General features: G+C 44.4%; 1 protein-coding gene across 1 annotated transcript; it reads left to right on the forward strand.

Annotated features, from left to right (window-relative positions):
* Positions 1–923: 923 nt before the first annotated feature.
* LOC119452820 (uncharacterized) lies at positions 924–8,455 on the forward strand. The gene is made up of 10 exons (XM_049667297.1): positions 924–1,221; positions 2,055–2,101; positions 2,647–2,685; positions 3,196–3,231; positions 4,330–4,426; positions 5,230–5,372; positions 5,559–5,606; positions 5,698–5,733; positions 6,943–7,132; positions 8,234–8,455. The coding sequence occupies exons 1-10, from the start codon at positions 1,158–1,160 to the stop codon at positions 8,242–8,244; spliced, it is 711 nt and encodes a 236-aa protein (XP_049523254.1). The 5' UTR covers positions 924–1,157; the 3' UTR covers positions 8,245–8,455.
* Positions 8,456–11,716: the final 3,261 nt, after the last annotated feature.

Below are 11,716 nucleotides of genomic sequence, written 5' to 3' on the forward strand. Positions count from 1 at the left end.
TTATTATTCAACGAGTTTTCCGTTATTCGACACAGAAAAGGATGCCTAATTAGTTGGGAACCTGCGTTGTCTGTGAAGGAATATACATCGTAGAGAGTCACACAAAGAAAGAATCGTTCCGATGGCCACCGAATTCAGGGATAGCTAATCTTGTGGCAACAACAACAAGCACAACGGTGAAAACGCGATCATGGCACCAAGGAACGACGACGGAACGACGGCTTGCCCGTGGCAGTGTTGGAATACAATCTCGGCATGGGCAGAAATGTCTTCTTTCCTGACGATTTCTGTGGCAGAGAACATGATAAGGATAAGTAGCGACGTGTAAGTCAGACACCAGAAAAATCGAATAAAGGTATCTTTACGGGTATCGCTGTGATGAGGAATGCTTGAGCAGATATGTGCCTTCACGTTTCAGATAGTCACGAATCCAAGACGGTTTTCACGAACAAAAACAGTCGTGATTGGCTGATGACTCCTTGGCTGTCGCATTGTTTCCGTTATGATCGGCCAGAACATACCAGCGGCGCCACGCAATGATAATAGCAAGCAACCAGTCAGTAGGAGATCTTTTATGAAGGTGCACGTATTAGTGCAATCTAAAGCGAGCTTCAGCGTTCGTAATGTTGCACCCAATTAGCGGGACGCGCTTTGCGGGTCGAGCCTCGTGCGGCAGGTGTCAAGGGTTCGCTACACTCTACGTTTCGCGGCTTCACGGCAGCCAACGGAAGACACGTCGGAGCCAATCAGGAGCACACGTGTTTGGGAGAAAACACCTCGGCGTTATTTTCCGACAATCGGCTGCATGCAAGAAGGCGCACCAGTGAAGTGGCTTCTGTTGCGCCCCGTTGACAGCTTCCGTCAAGCTCTGAGCCAACCATTAGACGTTCTTGGTTTCGAAAACAAGACTTCCGAGGAGTTTAAATGGGGAGCTCCCAGCAATGGGATACAAACCTGCCGAGTTTCTCCGGGCTTAGTTGCTCTGACTTGTTCTGGTAGACTTCGACTTCGTTGGCTTGACTTTCAACGAAATACGCATATGAGTTGTTTTGCATTACGCTTTCCTTTACTGTGATTGCGCATTTCATCCAACGCAAGGGGGAGATTTAGATTAGGGAATTGCGTGTAAACTCATCGATAATTTTGATATCAGCAAGATGGCTCCAGCAATGTCGTACGCGCTTCTCGTGTTTGGAGTGGCCCTTCTGCCTGCAGGGAATGGTAAGCTCTCACTTGTCACTTTTTATCACTTTGCTTGCATTCCGCCATGTCTTTTACCTGATTCGCTCAGATTGTCAATTTGCGTTTAGGTGAAGTAAGCCTAAGAGACGTGCCATATCTAGATATCATTGTTTGTCTTAATGGCCCTTCAAGGGTATGGCACTCGAAAAACAAAACGCTGATAATAAAAGAATCGAAGTGGCCAGGCTACTAAGTTATTATTTTTCGTTATACTTTATTTTCAATATGCACTGAAACAATGTCACTGAAACTATAGTTGTGAACACTGACGCGATCAGGGGCCAAATTCAAAAAGATTTTTGTCCGTAAGCGCGTATTATTCGCTAATAATACGCCCGTCATCCCGATTGGTGGGCATTTTCCTTACAATGATATAAGTACTTTTTTTAGTGAATACAGGCCATGGTTCTGACTGTTGCTGCAGTCTTTTAGTAGACCACACGAACGTTACTTTTGTGAGAACGGGCAATTCCTTGAATTGTGGGTTTCTAAGCTCCACCACAATATATGTGACATAGGTGGCAGTGTAGTGGAGAGCTTCAGATTAAATACGACAACCACTGATTCATCAGTCTGTGGCGTAATATCAGTGCGCACGAGCATTTTCGCGTATCCAACGACTCAATTAGAATAAATGATCTGGTGACAATACACGAGTCCGCGAGCATATGCTATGTAACGCGACACAACATGGACGACACTGCTCGAAGAAGGAGTTCAAAGTTGGAAGCGCACAAATCATGCTTATTTTATTGTTGTCATTGTTTTAGTGCCCGGAACCATCGCATGACCTTTCCTCTATTTCTGCGCAGGGCAATGCATCAACGTTACACTTCCCAATATCCTCAACTTGGGAGAGGTGAGTCGTAAGCAATGTCGATAGAAAATTCTCTTCGAGTTTCGAAGTTTCTTAGCTTTTAAATTTGATTTTGGGTTTTTGTGAAATTGTTCCAAAAAATTTCATTTCGTTTCATATCGAGACATAAAATAATGTAAATATTGCTAATTTTGTCGTAGTTTACTCTTCACAACCCATTCTAAAATTAAAACTAAATTTACAAATTAGCCAGATGCAGTTCAATAAATAATGGTTAAGTACAAATGAATCAGTTCGCGTCACTTTGAAAAGAATTTTCGGCAGTCCCACTTGGTCTCACATCGTATTTGCACAGCAAAGACAGCTCACTTACGTTTAGGTGCCCCAATATTGAGATAAAAGAAATCAAGCCAAAATTATTTGTGATTATTCACTGTCTGGAAGAGAATAAGCGAAAATGTGTCCCACCATTTGTTAGTTCAGAATAGGTAACATAACATAGGTACATAACATAGGGACATAGCTCCTCTCGAACGAAAAAATGGAGTGGCCCCTTGTATATAAACTGGCGTTATTTTTACTTCCAGTGCCTTGGAACTACGCTGAGAGCTTGTCCTGATACATCGGTAAGTTTTGCACGCCACGATAAAGATGTGTGTTTGTGTGTACGCTTTGCTTAAAACGGCAGGTCTATTGACTCCTTGCCTCGCGCGGAGTGTTTCATTTCTTTTCTGGACCGCCTGCATAAAAGTCTAATGATATGAAAATTAAGTTTGAGCGCTTTATATAAAGTACCTGAACAATCAAAGCCTGTTGATATGCAAAAGCTTCAGAAAAGGCTTGAATGGAGGATTATTAATGCCGGTTGTCGATCTTCCGGCAGTTCATCGCGCGCTGCTATAAAATACCTGATCGACGCCGCAATTACACAGGACACATCAGTCACTAAGTGGGCCGTCCTGCATTCGTGTCGCGGCACCCCTATACATTTCAGTGCCTGTTAATTAAATGTCACAAACCTTCTGACACACTAGCTCGAATATATCTTCGTTAATCGATGCTTTGACATATGTATTTTTTAGGTACGCGGCAAAAGGATGAAGTGATTAACTTTCGAACACCTCTGTCCTTTTCAGCCGGGCCTAATACCAGACCTCACCCGTGTGCTTGGGGTAAGTCAACAGTAAGAAATGCATAATCTTGCGCAAACGCGGTTGCCTTCAATGAAAGCGAAGGTGTCTACAGTCTCTAAGAGCAAGCTAATAAAATGGTCACTCAGTCATTCTCTGTACCTCATTGTCAAATATTTAACGCTATCATGAAGAAACACCGTTCCAGATGAAATAAAATTACGACTATTTGTTCACCTTTATTTGTGACCAACGAGAGTGCACTTGCGCAATAAGTCAATTAAGTGTAATTTGAGCAAGCGTTGATTTAGTATAAATAACAAACATATGAGTAACTTGTTTGCTGTACTAGACACAACCGAGAACTCACTCTAGCGTATCGAAACGCTAGTCTTAATATGGTTCTATATAAGTTTTATCAAATAAGTAGAACATCTTTGAAAATGTGCTTTTTCTTAGTTGGTGATCTATATGAAACAAGTTGAAGAGCGTACTATAGTTAAGTCACATACTTTAGGTAAATTAAGTTGCGTTATGTTAACCGTGCATAAATGCGAATTTTGAGGTGTCAAAGCAAGCGTAGCATAAATGACACGTTACGCATTGCAGGGATAAAATGACACTGAAGAGGGAACTTGAGCTTAATGAGCAAATTCTGTTTCTGCAATAACATAGCGGCCCCTCATAATCTTGAACGGTGGCTTAGTAAGAAATGACAGAGACATGCCGACGGAGTCCTAAAGTTCCCGCAGTAGCTCATCGTGACGTCTTGATGTTTGACAGCAAACACTTGGCTTTATGTAACCGATTATTTGTAAAGGGGGCCCATCGCTATGTACAAAAAACAACAACAAAAAACATGGACTCAATTTTGCAAGTTTTGCTAATGTTGCCTGCCGTCTTCCGTGGAAACCATCTGATTGTTTTCTGCTGGAAATCATCTTGTACCGGTGCATCGAACGAGCTCAGGTAGAAATCATTCTCAAATTTAAATACACTTGTATCCCGTTATTCCATACGTGTCACTCCAGTGGGAAGGATAGTGCCATCGTAGCATGGCAAACTGCCTATTTCCTGGCCGCTGACGTCGGTGCAATCACTCTTTGTCTGACCACCGCTCCCATGTTTATTCCTACACAGTGCGTGCTCCAGATTCTGCCTCAGATTGGAAGCCCTGTCTCTGTGCTCTTCAACGTCATCGGACTCCTCGAAGCTGTTCTCTCTAGACTGGGCCTTCGTGAGTGCTGCTTGATTATAGATGTCATCATTTCTTTTATCTCTCTTTCATGTCTTTTACGTTTTTTTGTTTGTGGATTGGAAGGATGCGAAACATTTAGCTTATGCTGTAGTTGCCAAATAGTCTTGCTGCAAGGACTTACACGAAGATAACGCAACCCACACAATGACAAAACGACACGTACAAGGGACATTTCGTTATTATGTGAGTTGTATTGTCTTCGTGTGCGCCCTTGCAGCACAATAGCTTTTCCAAGATATTCCACCACCTAGTCCAACGAATGGTCATTAGACGTCGCAGTGCCCTGCACGGTGCTAAATTTACTTTGGTGCTCTGGAAGAATTTTGACGTTGAACGCCTCTTAGAAGCTACTACGTTTTTCGATGTACTTCAGGTTGTGTTGAATATTGTAAGAATAGCTTTCAACATGTACATTGGGCGTTTGCGGCTTTCTTATACCTAGTTCGCAATGCAGTGCAGATATGCAAAACCATTTATGGGTATCCTGTAGGTGCTACCTTACTGCAACACCTGCAACATCCTGTACGTGTTTGCATAGAGAAGATTATTCACAGTGTGGTTCTAATGCTTAGGAAGGCTCCTTCATAGTGAGGCAGTAGCTTCTCTGTCTGTGAACTTCTCATCACTGGAACATAGTTTCGGTTTTTTAAATTGACAGCCAAGGATTGCTTCTTGACACAAACTTCTTGCTTCTTTAATCAGAATAATAGCATGCTAAAATTTTCATTTATCAAATGCACAACTTGTTTAGTAATACATTTTGTCTTGCTTTCGCACTGCAGCTGGTGATATCGGTGGCCTCACGGACATCCTCTGCAATCCACTTGGAATCCCGCTGTTCAGCTGCGGTGCGTTCAGTCCAGGGAACATCGCCTGTCAGGAACCTCTTCAGATCAGCCTGCCCAGCGTGTTCAACGTGGGAGCGGTGAGAACCGTTCATTATCAGGAGCTGCATTCACTGCTCTCTTATTAACTGTTATCTGAGTACTTATTACACTTGAGCAAATATATCGTCACACTTCTAGTTTCGCATGTCTCAAAATCTGAACAGGCCTTGAGAAGTGCTTACGTCTCAGAGTTTTCTAATTTAGTGCCTGTTTCGACGTTCCAGTGCCTGAACCGGACCCTCTTGTTCTGCGAAGCTGGGTCAACAATTTCGGTGAGGAACTTCACTTACCGTGAATATAACTGAATTGTGGATACCAAGAGCATTTTTTTTTACTGACAGTGACGTCCTTTTCTTTACCCAGGACCCCATCCTAAGAGAGCTGTTTCAAGCAGTCGGAGTAAGTACGACCGCTACTCGAATCAATTAAGAACTTGTTCATAGCTCTACAGCGATAAGGATGAACATTCATACTGGCCATTACGAACACAAAGACTGAACACCATGGTGCTCTGGAAGGATTTTGAATCTGAACCTGAATTTCAAATGTCGCTGGGGCCCAAAAAGAGAGTGCAGTGAAGGTCGGCCGACCAATTCTCAGAGTGAAAAAAAAAAAACGACAGCGAGAAAGCGGGGGGAGCGGAAAACACTGAACAATCGCTAATGTAGTGATTCCATTCGCTCGATGATGTAGCAATAAAATGTAGTGATTCATTTTGTTAGAATCTATTCCTTGTGTTTTACCTACCGCCCGCGACAGGCCGATCATTGTGATAATCTAGGCAGAGTGCCCGCTCGGGCCACCGAAGAAAGCAGAGAAAGGAAAAGAAGTGGACAACAATCGTCACATCATCGAGACACACATTAGTTCAAGAAAAATTATACAGAAAACGCACGGAAAGCGTCTTATAATTAACTTCCTACGCGAAAGTTTCAATAGAGATATTTAGTTAGTCCCTCAGTGCGCTTATATTCTGAACCTGATCACTAAAGTAATGCCAAGGTTATTTGCAACACGAACAGAACAAAACTTGTCACAACGTTCGCTGATCACAATTACGGAGTGCGATGTGCAGTCGCTTGATAGCAGACTTATAGACATGGTATGCTACGGAACATTTGTTGCAGAGCCCAGATTAACTTTTATTTATTTATTGATTGGTTTATTTACTCATTGATTTATTTCAGGATAGCTTACAGGTCATATACGAGAGCATCGAATAAAGGGGGCATTAAAAATTAATAAAAATTTTCTAGCCGGAATGCAAATCATCAAGGAAAGTGTAACTAAATACAGAAGTACACCGAGAAGGAAAAATAGAGAGAGGTGCGTAAAAAGCACGACTGCAAAAGAGGGTTAAGAATGATACTAAACCCCCTCCCCCCCCCCCCCCCAAAAAAAAAAAAAAAAAAAAAAAAGACACAGAAGTACGTCGAGACACGAAAGCCGCAAATACAGGTGGACTTGGAAACGATAGAACGTACTCTAGTCGTTTTCTACTTGTTCGGCGTTTGAATTTATGGTGATATAACATTGCTAAGACGTTGTCCAAAGGACTCCTCAGTCTGAGTGGTAAAGCGAGTACTGAAAGACATAATGCTTGCGCAGTGCATTCTGAGCGTTACCCCGGATGGTCTGCAACTGGACCTTGTCTCGAGCCTGGTGTGCCCCCTGGTGGACATCCTCAACTCGTCCCTGAACGAGTTCACCTCGCTGCTGCCGTTCCGGTTCCTCACGCGAGGAATCACCAATGCCGTCAGGTCGCTCACCAACAATCTGCTCGGGGCCGTCGGTAACTGTAAGTGGTCTTTGCATTATCTACATGTTGAGCGTTTCATAACCGCTTTAGCCATGGGTTATGACGCAACTGTCATTAAGTGTCATGTTTTTCTTGAAACAGTGTGCAGGCGGAATAGAAAAAAAAATTCGGTCCTAGCATGAATATTTGGACAACTTTGGAGACTCTTCTTAGGCACAAGAATTGATCACCAACATTGCACTTAAATATATGATTTTTCTTTTCATTAGAATAATCCAAAAATTGGATACCAGTAGATGTGCAAGTGCCCAGTAAGATGAAGATCCTCTGATACAAAAAGCAGCACTTGTTAGCAGCACTGAAACTAACATATTGTCGATGTTTCCGCCAGGCACAATAGTGTCGCTCTTAAAACAAGTTTTTTTTTACGCTAGTCTACCCACCACGGTGAAGTACGACATTGCTTTTTGATGTAAACTGAATGTACTTAGATTCAGAGTTACACGTATGCACTTTTATGTAGCATTAACTCACACTTGGGAAAAATATGTTTTGTTTAAATACGCAGAAAACCATCAGTGAAGGATATTAGCACTCCGGAATGCCATGCATTTTTTTCTCTGCTTCATTTTTTGTCGTTAGTCTGTGTGTCGTAGTGGGCCCACCGCATTGATTTGCAAGGTCTGTCATTACCTCTCTGGAATCACGGTTATTTGCATGGCACGTGACCTCTCTTTAGATATTTGTGGATGTAGTGCACAAAAGAAAAGAACAATCACGAGCGGTATTTTTGTTTAGCTCGAGTAGATAAAAATGGTAATAAACCAAACGCATATATGTAAACCTGATAACATAATAGTGTGACAATACAGTTTACTAGCTTTAGCATTATAGTGCATGCGGAGGCCCAAACGCCAATGTATGCTTGCTTCCTGTTACGCTTCTTTAAATTATTCAGTTGTGCAACTTATACCACCCTCGTTTGACCTATCGTGCAATTGACGGTAGTCTGCTTAAGTCTCCGCTATATAAGTGTGCCTCACTTTCCTTCTTTTGCTCGGAAAAGAGGAATTTGATACATTGCATTTATGTTTTTTTTCTTCGTACGTGTTCTACATTTGGTACTTACGACAAATGCAGGTAACCGGTAACTTTCAAGGACCAAGTGCGCCTGAATTCAAACCCGCCTGCCAGGAAGAGGAGCGGAATGAGGGAAACACTGACGTCATTTTCCGAGCCGCAGTGGAGCAACTGCCATGGTCGTCTGCCCGATCTGAGACAGGCGCCAAAGCCCCGCGAACTGCTAGCAGTCATCATGTCCTGCTCCATACATGACTTCCGGGATGCGCATCATGCCAAAAATATCCCAATGGCACACGCGTATGCTCGAACACCTGTGGAAACGCTGTATCGTCTGTTCTGGACCAAGGTGCTTGCTCCGCGGCTCCTAGCCATCCAGAGGCAGCGGGAAAACGACTTAACGTCGGCCAGTCCCGATTCAAGGAGCGATTATATCCGACTACTTATTCATCGAATTCCTGGCAAATAAAATTGAATGTTGTTTTCAGTTTGTATAACTGTCTTTTCATTAAGCATAGAAAAAATCACGTCCTGCTCACGGGTTGAATTCTCAAAACAATTCAAATTTCACGCTTTTGTTCGTACGCACTGTTCTTCACAGGTCGGACGTTTTCCCTAATATTATGTCGAGAATCAGGTACGGCTGGCACTTGTTCTTATGAAATTAAACCACAGGGCTCCTGCTGTGGCACAAACCCAGATCGGAACCTCACATATCAGTCATCGACGGTGGTGGCCCGATACTGTGCCTAACTGTGCCAACATACTACGATTGCTGAGTCAAAAGGATGGGCCCCGGCCATGAACCTCATCACTATCGAGTCGCGTACTACACGTGCTACGTACACATCACGCAGCTCCCAAAGGCTCACATTTAAGCCCACGGGACAAAGGCTCGGCAATAGCCGGTGCCGACCACTCCCTTTCTACTGTACACTCTGAGCTGCTCTCCAGGCATGACAGGATGACGGAGGAACTGCATGCCGTAGCCTCTCCCATCCAGCATCTTCCCACTACATGCACCTTCATCCACATAATATTCAGAAGCTCCATGGTGGCAAACAGGCACCACCCACGCTGCATGCCCACACTATTGTTAAACAGTTAAAAGAACACTTACACAGCCTGGTAGAGATCACTTGTGTCCCTGGCTCTGGGGGTCTATCGAAAAAGGAACGCGCTAACCGGCTCGCCCATGAGATGTTATTCCAGGCTCCCGAAATCACCGCGTAAAGCCAAGACAGTCATATACCGAACCCCGCAGAGCTACACCTGTACCTGTACTGGGAGAAGAAAATTTCATGAACTATACCGTGGCTTCTGCGGCGAACAGGGCACGCTCATTCGCCCGGGTGCAAGCTAACGCATGACTGACACGTTTACAACTCCTTCATGGCCTTCTCAAAGAAGGCCGACATTCAAGAGACCACCCCAACACCCCGCATGTCTTCGGGTGCTGCTAAGCCCCACCAGCTGTCCTACCATACCCCCCTCAACCCGGCCACCGAGGAACTGATGCTCAAACAGCCAGCCCACAAGACCAACACTACATACCGGATTTAATGAGCGCTGTGCTGGATTGCGCTGTCAGCGTGACCTTGGACTGTGGGTTTTGAGTGCCTTACCGCCATGAACTATTACAGCGAAGCTGTTAGCCTCTAACTGGTCTGGATTTTTGTGGCGGCATGCCCACACAAAAATGTGGGTTCATCCCGGAGACACTGCAAAGAAGCGGGAAGCGCACAGTGTGCTGATTCTCCAAGATGCATCACATGACATCTGCAGGTGGCATCACTCGACGATGACGTCATCGCGTGACGTTACGTTTGACACGATGACGCCATCACACGACATCACCAGGTGATATCGTTACGTGACTTTGCCGTTATCACGTAACGTAACGTTTGACGTGATGATGTCATCACGCGACCTTTACTCTGATGATGTAATCACGTTACGGCTTCATGCCAAACGTCACCACTTGACGTCACCACTTGGTCACGTGGGTTTTCGTACCATCGGATGTTAAGCAGGACTTTTCGCTTAATGGATCATATAATGCCCGTTCGCATTTATAAACAATAACCGCCTCACCAGTTGTGACGGTTTTCCACAGTTTCGCGGACATCCACTTTACTAGGGCCGGAATGGCGAGTCAAGTGTTATTGCGATAGCAATTACATGGACACTCCAAGTGGATTTCTGCCATCGCCATCGCCGTGAAGTTCCGTATAAAGTCCAACGGCAATGAAATCGTCGCCGTGCGCCGTATGCTGTATGTGCGAGTGAAAGTGCCCGAGGGACGCGCGCTTTCACAGGGAGCGAACGCACGGCGGAGAGCAAACGCGACTTCTCTCGCGCGAAAGGCCGTGGGGGATGGGAGGGAGGGAGGGGAGGCAACGTTTAGCTGCGGCACCATAATTTTGAGTGAGCCCATCGTTTGAAATCGATAAAAAGCCGCGCTACTGGTCATAATTGCGCCTAATTAGGCCTAATTAGGCGTAATCATGGTTAAGCCTGCATCAGGCTTGATGAGGCCTAATTCCTCCATGTAACTTCAATAAAGGTTTGAGACAGACAGCCTGATTATGGTTAAGCCTACACCCGCCGTGGTATCTCTGCGGCTTTGGCGTTTTGCTTCCGAACACGAGCTCCCGGGTTCGATCTCCAACATTTTGATGGGGCGAAATGCAAAAACGCTAGTGTACTTAGATGTAGGTGCCCATTAAGAACCACACGAAGTCAAAATTATTCTTCCACTACAACGTCTCTCCCAGGCTTAACGTTGCTTTGCGACGTTAAACCTTACGCATCAATCGTGTTTTAGCCTGCATGAATAAACTAGCCCTATGTTGTGATATATAGCGCCGTGTTTGCCTTTCGTCTTGAGTATTTTCGGTTCAATTCATCATCGTTATTTCTTCTTCTAATGTGTCTTCATTTCTTTCGTGCTTTAAGTCAATGATGTTGAACTTACAATACTGAAGTGAAACTTTCTTTAACTTTTCTTTCCTGGTGCTGGCGTTCATCGTCGTTTCATCACCCTATATGTTTGTGGATAGATATAGACAACTTGGGGCCGCTGGGTATGCGCTCGAATAGACAACTTGCTGGTTGCTACTGCCTGGACTAATAGACAACTTAGGACACGAGATGTGTGCAACTGGAGACGTGCTACACGGTAGGCGCTCCATTCTCGGTCAGTCCACCAGAATAGACGTGTCACTGTGGCACAACAGTGCGATATGCTTAAGCGTATTCAGATATCTCTCGTACTCGTCTGTGCACACACCTCTCATCTACATTTTTCTCTCGACAAGCATCATAAATCACATTTGTCCTCGTGTCGCATACAGCGAAAATACGGCGCTAAAAAATCTAAACGCTCTACGTCCCAACGCAGTCTCCAAATCATTGGGATTTATCAAGAGCACGAAGTGAATGAGTGTTTTCACCGAGTTCCACGTTACAATGTAGTTCACCGATCAATACAGGTACAACGCAATCATTCTCTAATAGAGCGGACTGGCACACAACCACCCA

This window comes from Dermacentor silvarum, chromosome 5 (genome assembly GCF_013339745.2).
Source record: "Dermacentor silvarum isolate Dsil-2018 chromosome 5, BIME_Dsil_1.4, whole genome shotgun sequence".
NCBI classification, from domain to species: Eukaryota; Metazoa; Arthropoda; class Arachnida; order Ixodida; family Ixodidae; genus Dermacentor; species Dermacentor silvarum.